General features: G+C 47.4%; 1 protein-coding gene across 1 annotated transcript; it reads left to right on the forward strand.

Annotated features, from left to right (window-relative positions):
• The first annotated feature begins 9,014 nt into the window (after window positions 1-9,014).
• CCN2 (cellular communication network factor 2) lies at window positions 9,015-11,223 on the forward strand. Its single transcript, XM_075707637.1, has 5 exons — window positions 9,015-9,431; window positions 9,539-9,761; window positions 9,894-10,145; window positions 10,389-10,600; window positions 10,927-11,223. Exons 1-5 carry the CDS (start codon window positions 9,015-9,017, stop codon window positions 11,221-11,223), a joined length of 1,401 nt encoding a protein of 466 aa, XP_075563752.1.
• Window positions 11,224-11,837: the final 614 nt, after the last annotated feature.

Raw genomic sequence — 11,837 nt, forward strand, 5'->3', positions numbered from 1 at the left:
TGGTTTTCTTGCTGGAATTATATTGTAATGAAATAACCTTTTTCAAATGTCAAAAGTGCATTATGAGTCAGCTCTAGACATAATGTAAAATGAAGTCTCTGCAGGAATGAACCTGTGACCTCTAGCACCAGAAATACACATTATACCTTTTCAACTAAAAGAATGATTCAATTACACTACAGTAACTATGCCATCCAATCATCCTAAACCATGACAAAGAGTAGAAATAGAAGGGCTAACACATCTAGTCAAAGTGTTGGATGTCTTAAACCCTCAAAAAGGATTGTTGTGATTTCCCTCAAACTTCAAAATCTTTTTTCTTTCCCCCTGAAAAGAATAAAGTGATGAAAACGGAAAAGCCAGTTCTGGAATTACAAACCACCTAATGCTGGTTTTGCTCTTGGTTTTGTCTTTATACACATACTGATTCTTCAAATGTTATGAAACACACACCATGTCCAGAATGAATATCTTGGACACCATACTTTGCAAAAGCACTCTAACCAGGGTATAGTTTTTTACAGTGTTAGGTACCTGCTTTTTTATCCTCTTCTTTTACATACTCACACTTTGTTGCCAATTTCCTTAGCAAATGTTCTAGGAAAAAAAACTTTGACAAACCAAGCCTAAAGAGCTTTAGGAAGAGTGGGACAGAAGTGTAGGTATCTTTAAAAGTAATTTATGTGACACTGTGACACTGACTCAGGTCAGTGTTCTCCAGGTTTTTATTACTGCAAGAGTCTGAGTGAGTGCAATAAACCATAGTACAACCTTCAGTATGTTTCTGACTTTAATTCCTTCTATAACTCATGCATCGTTAGAACTAAGGGAAAATTTTGAAGCTGCTCTGAATTTATTTAATTTTATCTTTTTCTGTTTGCATTTTTATCTCCAGTTAACTCCCTGAATTTGTAACAACCATCCCTAAGAAAAAACAAGAAACATGAGGTTCAGGCACGAGTTTGCCAAATGTATAAATGTTCTTGTTATCTTAGATGTTTATTGTTGAACAAAACCAGCCTTGCATTCCTTGAGACTTTCACTATACTTAACATAGTTCCATTCAAACCTAGATACATTACCTCCCAAAAGCATAAACAAATTCCTTATGTCTTATTTGGAAACTGGACCATTAATTCTCTTTTTTTGTGTATGTTAGGCACAAGGTTGTGGAACAGGCATTGAATTTATCAATAAACTATACACAAAGAATGTGGATTTCTCCCAGGTTCCTTTTTATGATAGTTCAACAGTCCAGGAATCACAGGCGTACGAAAAGCACAGAAAAATTTCACCCAAAGAATTGTTTTCTTTTCCATCCTATTTTCGCCGTTAAAATCAAAAACAAAGACCTGCTTTCTAAAATAACACATTTAGCAAGTAATACACAGCATTGTGATTTCTCATGATAGGTTACAGAAGCATAAATGTGATTTTTGCTTTTCTCCTTTAATTCTTCCTTTTTCCTCGCTTGCTCTATCTCTTTATAGAGATCTGCACACTCGTATCTGGAGGATTTTATAAAAGAAAATGTGCCTGATTCACTCCTTTGGTTGCTTTCCTGATCATTAAGTAGGTCCTGAATATTACTTGGTTCTTTCCCACAAATTGTTGACTAGGTTGTCCAGTGATAAAACTCCCTAACACAGACCCAAAAAGCAAGAAACACGTAGCCACTCCACCCTGCCCCTCAACGCAGCCTGCTCCTGAGTGCAGCGGGGCAAGTTAAAACGGAGACTGGCATCCAAAGATGCTCAGAACAAGAGCAGCCAGACTTCGCTGCAGATGCATCTCCTCTCTTCTTCTGGCAAACGAGTTCACCCGCGGTTGAACAGAGCTGAACACTGTTTCTTGGTGGTAAAATGCTGTGAAGGCAGTAGAAAGCAAGCTGCCAAGCCCACCTCATCCTTGCCTGGTTCATTTACACTCCTCTCCTCACACACCATTTCCTCCACTTCCTTCTGTGTCCTCCCCTCAACCCTTCCCACCCAAACACATACATGCACCTCTCTCTTCAGCCCTGTTTACCCTTTCCCACTCAGCACCACGGCTGGTTGTTGCTGGGTACAGGCTCAAATCTGGCACGTGGGTGGGAAGCTGCCAGGAGGGATAAGCCCCTTTCCACCCTCTTGGCATGCTGCATTACTCCAAAATCCCAGCCCACTCCTCCCGCTCCCACACCTACATCTCCATCTCTGACCACATCCCTCCTCCCCAAAACTGCACCAGGCCCGCTGGCAGGGCAGGAACGGTGGCTGACAGCCGCAGTGCTACCGCAGACCACGCGCTGCAAGAGCAGCTGTGCTCAGACACGGGAGAGAGTAACCCCGCAGCCAGGGCCAAGGCGTGAGGAACGCATCCCCCTTCCCCATCCTCACGGCACAGGAGGACCCACAGAGAGTCCAGCTACTCATGCATTAAGCAGACAGAGTGGATTTCACCAACACTAACAGTCCCACAAGAACAACCCTTTTCTATTAAGTTGGCAAAACTTTCTTCGCTCTCTCCTCTGCCTTGCAAAGCTGCCTTGCCTCTGCCTAGCATTTTTTCTTCATCAGCAAATAGTCCTAACGTGGGAAAAGCCTTTCGTCAGAACGACAGGGATTTTGCAAGTACTGTACAACTCCCACATGTCATCTTCCCTCCTGAGGCAGGAAAACAATTCAGTCACATTCCCCTTACATCTTGGACAGAAAAGCTGGTTGGAATGAACAAGAAAAACAGCGTGGTTTTGCGATGCAGCGAGCCATTCCGCCTGTCCCAGCTGCAGAAAGCCTCCAGCTCCTTCCTCCAACCAACCCTTTCATTCCTAGCACATCCACTCTTCTTTTGCGCCCGTTCTTCTCCCGTGAGGGACTCGCCAGGGTGCACACGTGGAATGCACCACTTGCCTCCGTGGCCTCTTGGGCAGCACAGTCCTTTCCAAACTTCTACTCCCCCCTGTGGCAGCTTGGTGTCAAAAAAGAAATACAAAGCACGCTTCCCACGTCACGTACTCTACCGTCACTCTTTGCAAGCCATTTATGAAGAAAAAAAAGATATGTGAAGGCCTAGGTGAGGTCTCACTGAATTTAAGATGGTAAAATAAGAAAGCTGTTCCCGGGGAATTTGAAATTCAACCCTCCGTATCTTGCAAGTGACATAAGGAGAAAGAAAAAGATGTGGCTAGTTCATATATGCTTTTAAAACTCACCTGAAATTTTTGTATTACAGAGTTCCTAACTCACAGGGTGAACACTGGTTAGGACAGTTTTAGGATTTTCAAATACCTTGCAAATCTTAGGTAATGAAAAAAGGCAATTGATGAACTGCCTTTTCATCCCATGTCATAATTGAATCTTAAATAATCATACAGATCTACCATGCTATTAAGGTTAGACTTTTCCACAAGACCCATCACGGGTAACTTCCTCACAAGAAACACACCACAAATAACTTCACAGACTCAATCTTCATAAAGACCCCATTGTCCAAAATGGTCAAAACAAACACCTAGGTACAGTAAAAACCTAACCTTGATTTCTATTTAAAACCCTTTAATAAAAGGGTTATAAATGGAGTAATACGCTCAGAAACACTTGCTGTTAGTGTGATTCCTACCACTTTTACAACTTTATGCTTATTACTTGGAAGCCACTCATCACCAAGGCATTTGTAGCAACGTGGTTGTAAACTCTAGACCTGGGACCGTTGCTGTTTAAAACAACTAAGTTTCCTTGATTAGTTCCTGCAGGAAATCAAAATATCTTAGAAATGTCCCCACTTCCCTAACAATGCACATTTCTTGGAGTATCTGCTTTTCTCGGCTCCATGTGAAAAACGGCCTGGCAGAGAATTTCCCACTGACACCAGAGAGATTAGCATTGTAAGATAGTTTTCAGACCTGGTCCGGTAGTTGCTAAATTTCACACACATCCACAGGTCAATAAGGAAGCCACCTTGGCTGTTGTAGGTTACATCCTTGTTTCCCCATCTGCGTCACTTGTACAGATGTATTTACACAGGTCACATACCACACATCACTTACTGAAAAGACAGCCAGCCAAGCTGGCAGCTGAACCACGGGAACCATTTTCCTGAAAATCAAGCAATCTCTAAAATCCTGTGTTAATAGGTTGAGGACATTACGCTCCTTTGTAGGTCAGCTGATGCAGTGTGCTTATCAAGTCCTCCAGAGGCTTTATAGACCTATAAAATAACCCAACTCCTCCACTTTCTCAGGAAGGCCTGTGTAAACAACAAAGCCCATGCTACACTGTGCTATACTATGACCATACTACACTATGGTCAGTGAACTCAGGTTGCATCAAAAAGGGGGCAAATTTTACAGATGGTGATGTCTCTCTCTTTCTCCCCAAAGAAAACACTCTATTCATCATGCCTGAATGTACAAGTATCGATTCTACTCTATCGGGCAACATGGACAAATGTATCCCATGGGATTCTCCACAGGCCTCTCCTTCTCCACAGCAGCTACAACATAAATTAAGAGACCCCATAGTTTATGGCAGAGCAAACGGCATTTGTTAAGTGAAGTCCCTAATCTGGTAAGTCTTAATTAAATATCGATGTCTCTCAGCTTGGGGAAAAAACCACAAAACCTCAAAATTTACACTGACAGCTCCTGAGAGAAGCAGGTTGAAAAACTGAAAATAAAATCGCATGCATTTTAGAATAAGCAGATCTGATTCATTCCTGCCCACATAAGCCATGACAGAGTGGGAGGAAGCGTTTTCCACGTGGTTCCTCTAAGAGATGGACCTTAAAGGATTTCTGGTGGATGTTCTGAATCGAGTCCCTGGCCACATTTCCTCTCCAGCCAGTGATGCTTACTGTTTATGAATTGTTAATCATTTATAGAACAGTTATCAAAGGAGCGGTTAGTGACTCACTGCAGTCCTACACTAGTTGACTTACTACTGCAAGAGGTTGCGAACCTCAGTCAAATTTGAGAAATAAACAACTGAAAGTCTCTTCCCTCTTTACTCACCTTTGTGAGCTGTGGGAGGGCTCTGCGCTTTGCCACAAAAACCTAGGACGCAGCCAACCCCTGCACAGAGGTAGTAAATGCTGCTCCCTGCAGTGCTGATTAGATCTATGGCAAATTTTTCAGAATAAAATCAGATAAACTGAACGCGAGGCTCGGTGGGTAAAGGACCTTTGGCTTCATGCTACTTATAATCTCTCTTTCGTACAAATAGTTTTACATGTGCTTTGAATGCTCACTTAAGATTATTCTACTTCCAGTAATCACTTTGCTGCTTTAAGACCACACACATTCATAAAAAGCTCCAGCTACTCTTTAAGAATGAAGCCAAGAGCTTAAAGCAGCATTCTCAGTGACCCTAGAATTAACAAAATATTACATGTTAGAACGTAAAGAACGTTAAGTTTAAATAACAACAATTACGGAACAACAGGACTCAGATCTGCTAACGGGTATCACATCTGATGGTTTTGCTTTGCTCATACTGCTGAGTAGCTTTAGCTCAATGGACTTGGACTTCTCAAGTCCAAGTATTTTGATGGCCAACAGCGCATTCAGCGAATCTGCCCAACTGACGCTAGCAAAGAATCTGACCCAGTATCGCAAGGAACTTGGACTAAGTCCATCAGTTCAGCAGCGAACATTTCCATAGGCCCTATGCCATCCGCTGCACCGCCCAGCTTTCTTATTCTGGTTCACTTTGGAGAAGAGCTAATGCCTCTCATTGGTAAGATTAGCTGACGTGAACTGTCACAGCTCCAAAGCGGAAGGTTTGCACCACGTGCCTCACTCTAACAAAGCAATACAAATGGCACAACGTGGATAACTTGCTTGACAGCTCCTGGGAAATGAAGTTTTCTATTTCGCTTTGCCTTTGTTGATTCATGCACTCACGTGCCTCTCCAGAAAAGAACGAGTAAAAGTCCAGCAAGTAGTCTACTTCAGAGCACTTTCTATGCCTACAGATGCATGGAATAAGTTACCAGATGACTTCTAAGACAGACAATTACCAGGCAACCACATTCACGATGGAATAAATCTCTTTATTTTTATTCTGTGTCTATTTCTGAGCTAACAGCTAAGTCTTGCTTGGAATCTGCATTTTAAGCAAAAGCTTACTAATGTAACTTTAACTAGACCTCTCAGGATTTTGAGATATATTTATTACAATTTTTAAGAAATATCCTGGTGAGCATTTTGGGAAAGGAACTAATTGGCACACTAAACCTGAGGCAAGCCAGAAATGTCTGAAGCCAGCTACAAGCCTATCATGATGATAAACAGCTCAGGGTCCAGATGTCCATATATGGCAAGACTTCCTATAAGACTGACAGTACTGTATGTGCATTGCGTATGGTTCTTGGATCAGATTCACATTCCTCGGGTATGTTTCTCTGGGAGCTTTTGATTTCCGCTTTGAGGGCTGGCTCAGACCTCCAATTGCTCTTACAAAAAAAAATTCTGTGACTGAAAGTTGAAAATGTGCAAGATTCTTTCTTTAAGTACACAAACACTCCAAGTCTAGCCACTTTCCTGTAGTCTTGCCAGGTTTTCAGTATGTCTGATACCTGATCAAGTGACTTTTTGGGGGAAAGGAGGGAAAAAAAGAAGGAAAAACACAAGAGAGGAATGTAGCATATCCACACCTGTACATTTTACAAGACTTCACCAAAGGACCTATACCAACTGAAGCTGATGTAGACACACACATACCGTATATAGCTGTGTAAACAAGTCTGCAAGGCCAGTGTAGTGAATTCCTAGTTTCAGCAGAAAAAATATACTATCTTAAAAGCATGTGCTGTATAAACACCTGCATGAAAGTCAAAATTAGTGCATTTTAACCGTTTTATGCATCAATGCCAAGACATACTTCTCCAACCCATGACATATTGTCATCAGAAAGGATAAGCTGAAGACTGATTGCACCCTGAAAGAACCACCTTTGCTTCCAGGTTCCCTTCGCCCCTCTGCATACATACACGTGCACAAACGAGGTACCCAGTGTGTCATTATCTAGCAGCACAGAAACCAAAGTGACAAAAAGGCAGACCTGATGGACTCTGATTCTTAGCCACTTTCATGGGTTCGTACAACTTGTAATTCAGTGGGCTAACGTCCGATTCACAGTGGTGCAAGACCAGAATTAGTTCTGAAGTCCAAATGCCTGTTTATGTCTTTTTTCTCAGGGCAGCAAGTGGATGGGGCTTGCTGTACTTGGCCTGCAGTGTGAGGACTTCGGACAGATTTATCCTTTAATTTTGGATTTCCTGGCTTTCTGGTGGTTTGTTACTTTTAAACATACTTTTTCTGTCAGTGAGATTCTTAGGTTTTGTTTAATAAAATTGTTTCTCTGAAAAAACCTCTTACATGGAAAGTTATAAAACATGCCTAGAGCCTCCCTCTCTCTGATGTTCTCCTACCATATTTAGGCATTTAAAAAAGGCATTCTGTTTACCTGGTTACATTTGCATTTTGGTATGCATGTCATACATAGTTTGGTACACATATTATTTACCCAGCACTGAGGCCATTGGAGTCCTTCGAGTAAATACAGATTTCGGGAGGCCTCATGGGGTTGGGAACATACATTATTTACCATAACTGTTCCTTTGGGATTTTTTTTTTTCCTTTCAGAGCCAATCTCATTTCTTTTAATGGAGAATTTCAAGTAGAAGAAATGACATCCAAACGACTTTACCAGCCAAAGTTCAGTGCTGGCAGAATATAAATAACAGTTTTACAGTACAATATATCCTACTGGGGCTTTACATGAAAATGTTTCTTTTTCCCTCAAGAATCCTGTGCATACATATTGCTGTATCATAGCGTGGAAGTATGCCTACATATGGACGGATGAAAAGAAGAGGGGGTATGGCAGTGGGAGAAAGCCTACATGCAAAAGATGGTATCTTTTAAGATATCCACCAGATTTGAGTTTGCCTAATAAGATGCATTAAGCCGGTCTCTCTCATTAAACATTAACATACTTCTGCAGGTCAAAAGCCAAAATGCTGGCATTCCTTGCGTTAAAGCGGAGGTCAAACAACATGACATCACTGAATATTCAAATGATACATGAGGAGGTGGGGGGAAGAACCATCCTCCTAGTCAAAAAAAAAAAAAAAAAAAAGAAAGAAAAACATAACAGTTATCTGCAATGGCTTAATAAAAGCCACAATGCTTAGGTTTTGGGTTCGGTCAAATACAAACCACAACATTCGGGTTTTGGCTGCGTGCGGCGGCACACCAGTCCCTTCTCGTCGTAATCCTGGGGCGGACCAGCAGCGAGGTTAGGAAGCAGGGATGTGCGAGGAACGTGTTGCTCAGAAATGACAGCTGCACACAGGCAGTGGGAAAATAATAGCCACTTCTTCCACGCTTCAGACTCCGTCCGCTGTGCCAAATATTTCAGAGTAAATAGGCACTCTCTCTATTCATAGAGAGCATCTATTAGGGAAGGAACACATTACAAATATTCAGTATGATTCAGTGGTACACAGAGTCAATTTATACCCGCTAGCGTAATTACACCTTTTTTTGGTGGGACCAAAGCGCCGGGACCGTTCGCCACCGGGCACCCCGAGGCCAGGGCCCCGCCGGCCGGCAGCCCCCCACCCCGGGCAGCCCGCCGGCCTCGGGCCGCCCCCCGAAACCACCCGCCCCCCGTCCCCTCTGCCCGGGGGAGGGACGAGGGGCGAGCGGGGAGAACGGAGGAGGGGAAATAGCGGATTCCCCCGGCCGCCCCTGGCAACCGCCCCGCCGCCCCCCTCGCCCCTTCCCGCCGGGACCCCCTGCCCGTCTCGAAATAACGCGCTGCCGGGGGCGGCGGGGGGGGCGCCGAGAGCCGCTGGCAGCGGAGGTGACTCAGGTTTAAAAAACATCAGGATGGGGGGGGGTTGGTGCCCGTTCCGGGGGGGTGGGGGGGGGGCGCAGACGGAGGAATGCGGGAGTCAGGGGTCAGGGCCGCTCCGGGGCGGCGGCGGCGGCGCGGGGCGGGGCGGGCGGCGCGGCGCGGCGCGCAGGAATGCGCGGAATGTCGCTGTTTGTCCGCGGCCCCATTCAGCCCATTGGCGAGGCCGCGCCGCCGCCGCCTATAAAGGGGCGCCCGCCTCGGCACTCCGCAGTCGCACAGCCACCCTCCCGCCGGACTCGCAAGGAGCGGAGCGGAGCAGAGCAGCACCGCAGCGAGCAGCCGCCCGCCCGCCGGCCCAGCGCTCACCGCTCGCCGCCACAGGCCCGGCCGCGCAGCGCCGCTGAGGAGACTCGCCCGGCGGGAAACTCTCCTCGCCTCAGCTCGCCTCGCCTCGCCTCGCCTCGCCTCACCGCCGGGCAGCCCGACGCCGCTGCCTGCCCGACGCCGCGCCGCCCACAAGCCCACGACCGCCGCGGGATGGCCCCCGCCAGCTTCGCCGTAGCCCTCCTCCTCGCCCTCCTCAGCCCGGTAAGCGCCGCCGCCCGCGGCACCGCCGCCCCAGCCCCGGCCGGCGCGGTGCCGGCGGCGGCCCTGACGCCCCCCCTTTCTCTCCTTCTCCCCCCCGCCGCTGGCAGGAGGTGCAGGGCCAGGAGTGCAGCGGGCAGTGCCAGTGCGGCGCGGGGCCCGGCCCCACCTGCCCCGCCGGCGTCTCCCTGGTGCCCGACGGCTGCGGCTGCTGCCGCGTCTGCGCCAAGCAGCTGGGCGAGCTCTGCACCGAGCGCGACCCCTGCGACCACCACAAAGGGCTCTTCTGCGACTTCGGCTCCCCCGCCAACCGCAGGATCGGCGTCTGCACCGGTGAGTGGGGGCCGGGGCCGCCGCCAGCCGCGGGGGGACAGGGGCCGGGTCCCGCCGGGATGGGGAAGGGGGGAAGCCGCGGCCCGGCTGCACCGCCCGCCCGCCTCACCCTCCGCCTCCTGCCCCTCGCAGCTCGGGACGGCGCCCCGTGTGTCTTCAGCGGCATGGTGTACCGGAGCGGCGAGTCCTTCCAGAGCAGCTGCAAGTACCAGTGCACCTGCCTGGACGGGGCGGTGGGCTGCGTGCCCCTCTGCAGCATGGACGTCCGCCTGCCCAGCCCTGACTGCCCCTACCCGCGCCGGGTGAAGCTCCCTGGGAAGTGCTGCGAGGAGTGGGTCTGCGACGAGGCCAAAGAGCAGACCGCCGTGGGACCTGCTCTCGCTGGTGAGTGGGGGGCCCTCCGCGGATGGCAGCCCGGGGGAGGCGGGGCGGACGGGCACCCTGCGTGGAGGCTGAAGGCGGTGGGATGGGTTGACGCCGGGCAGCCCGGCAGCTGGAGTGCAGCGGTTAGTGGGGTCACCCCGCAGATAAGCCTGGCTGCCTGAATTTCTAAGGAAAAAGAAGAGAGCCTCTAGCAGGGCGTGAGGTCAGACCCTGGTCTCATCCTGGTTGTCTGTCCCCCTGCAGCTTACAGACTGGAAGATACTTACGGTCCAGACCCAACGATGATGCGTGCCAACTGTCTGGTGCAGACCACCGAATGGAGTGCTTGCTCCAAGACCTGTGGCATGGGCATCTCAACCCGGGTCACCAATGACAATGCCTTCTGCAGACTGGAGAAACAGAGTAGACTGTGCATGGTCAGACCTTGCGAAGCAGACCTGGAGGAGAACATCAAGGTAAATAGTCTCATCTTTATGTACGAGCTACTAGGATGCTTCCATCCACTAGCAAAACCCAGTGTCTTACCAAAAAACGTGCAGTTCTGACAGGTAGTCACTTTCAAGTCATTTACCTTGAAATTTGAGTTTTGCCCCGGTGCTGAATAGTTTGCAATTAAATGCCCTTAATTTTCTCTCATGCCGTATTACGGCACTATGTAAGATGTTCTTGCTTAATGAAAATATAATAAGGATGAGTGTGTCTGCTTGTCCTTAGCTTGCAAACTTAGTGCTGTGTGAAAGCCTACCTTCTAAACCTTTTGTATTCACCTGTATCCTAACAGAAAGGCAAAAAGTGCATTCGCACCCCCAAAATCTCCAAGCCTGTCAAGTTTGAGCTGTCTGGCTGCACCAGCGTGAAGACCTACAGAGCTAAGTTCTGTGGTGTCTGCACTGATGGACGCTGCTGCACACCCCACAGAACAGCCACCCTCCCCGTGGAGTTCAAGTGCCCTGATGGGGAGATCATGAAAAGGAAAATGATGTTCATCAAGACCTGCGCGTGCCATTACAACTGCCCTGGAGACAATGACATCTTTGAGTCTCTGTACTACAGAAAGATGTATGGAGACATGGCATAAAGCCAGAAGGAGACGCTAACTAGATTCTCAACTTGAACTGATTTGCATCTCATTTTGTAAACATGATTCAATAGCACAAGGTATTTAAATCAGTTTTTTTTTTTTTTTTTAATTTCAACAAACTGCTCCATGTGACTTAAGACAATTTTTCTACTGACCCCAAATGGTGGTTTGAAGAAGAAGGTAAAATGGACAGTGGGACCACAGCAAGACACAGCTTCAGAACATGCTGTTTGTGAGGTGGTGTGAAGGGCTTAAGGGAAGTAGGCGGGAAAAGCAGTGTGATGCGATTCTATAAGCAAATGTTCCCTTAATGTGGTACAGCGTGCTTCATCTAGTAGTGCAATTGAGAAGGAGACCGTTAGCATGTTTGCTGGCGCTGGGCTCGTGACAGCAACAGCTGGAATGCAAACCCTCACCCAGCAAAGTGTTAAGTAGAAGGTGTTCTGTTAGTCAGGACAGTAATGTTTCAGCTCTGACACTCTGATTCATATGGCTTGGTCAACAAGAATCAGAATCATGTCTATTAGACTGGACAGCTTGTGACAGTTAATTTACCTGTAACAAGCTACTTTTTTTTTAATATTGTAAATACTGTGTGTATATATATTTGT

The sequence above is a fragment of the Pelecanus crispus genome, chromosome 3 (assembly GCF_030463565.1).
Source record: "Pelecanus crispus isolate bPelCri1 chromosome 3, bPelCri1.pri, whole genome shotgun sequence".
NCBI classification, from domain to species: Eukaryota; Metazoa; Chordata; class Aves; order Pelecaniformes; family Pelecanidae; genus Pelecanus; species Pelecanus crispus.

Excerpts from the sequence above, each read along its gene's own strand:
- CCN2 (XM_075707637.1), top strand. The coding sequence starts at position 9,015 with ATGCGCGGAATGTCGCTGTTTGTCCGCGGCCCCATTCAGCCCATTGGC. Across the intron at positions 9,432-9,538 it reads TCCTCGCCCTCCTCAGCCCG|GAGGTGCAGGGCCAGGAGTG; the intron begins GTAAGCGCCGCC and ends CGCCGCTGGCAG. Across the intron at positions 10,146-10,388 it reads CGTGGGACCTGCTCTCGCTG|CTTACAGACTGGAAGATACT; the intron begins GTGAGTGGGGGG and ends GTCCCCCTGCAG.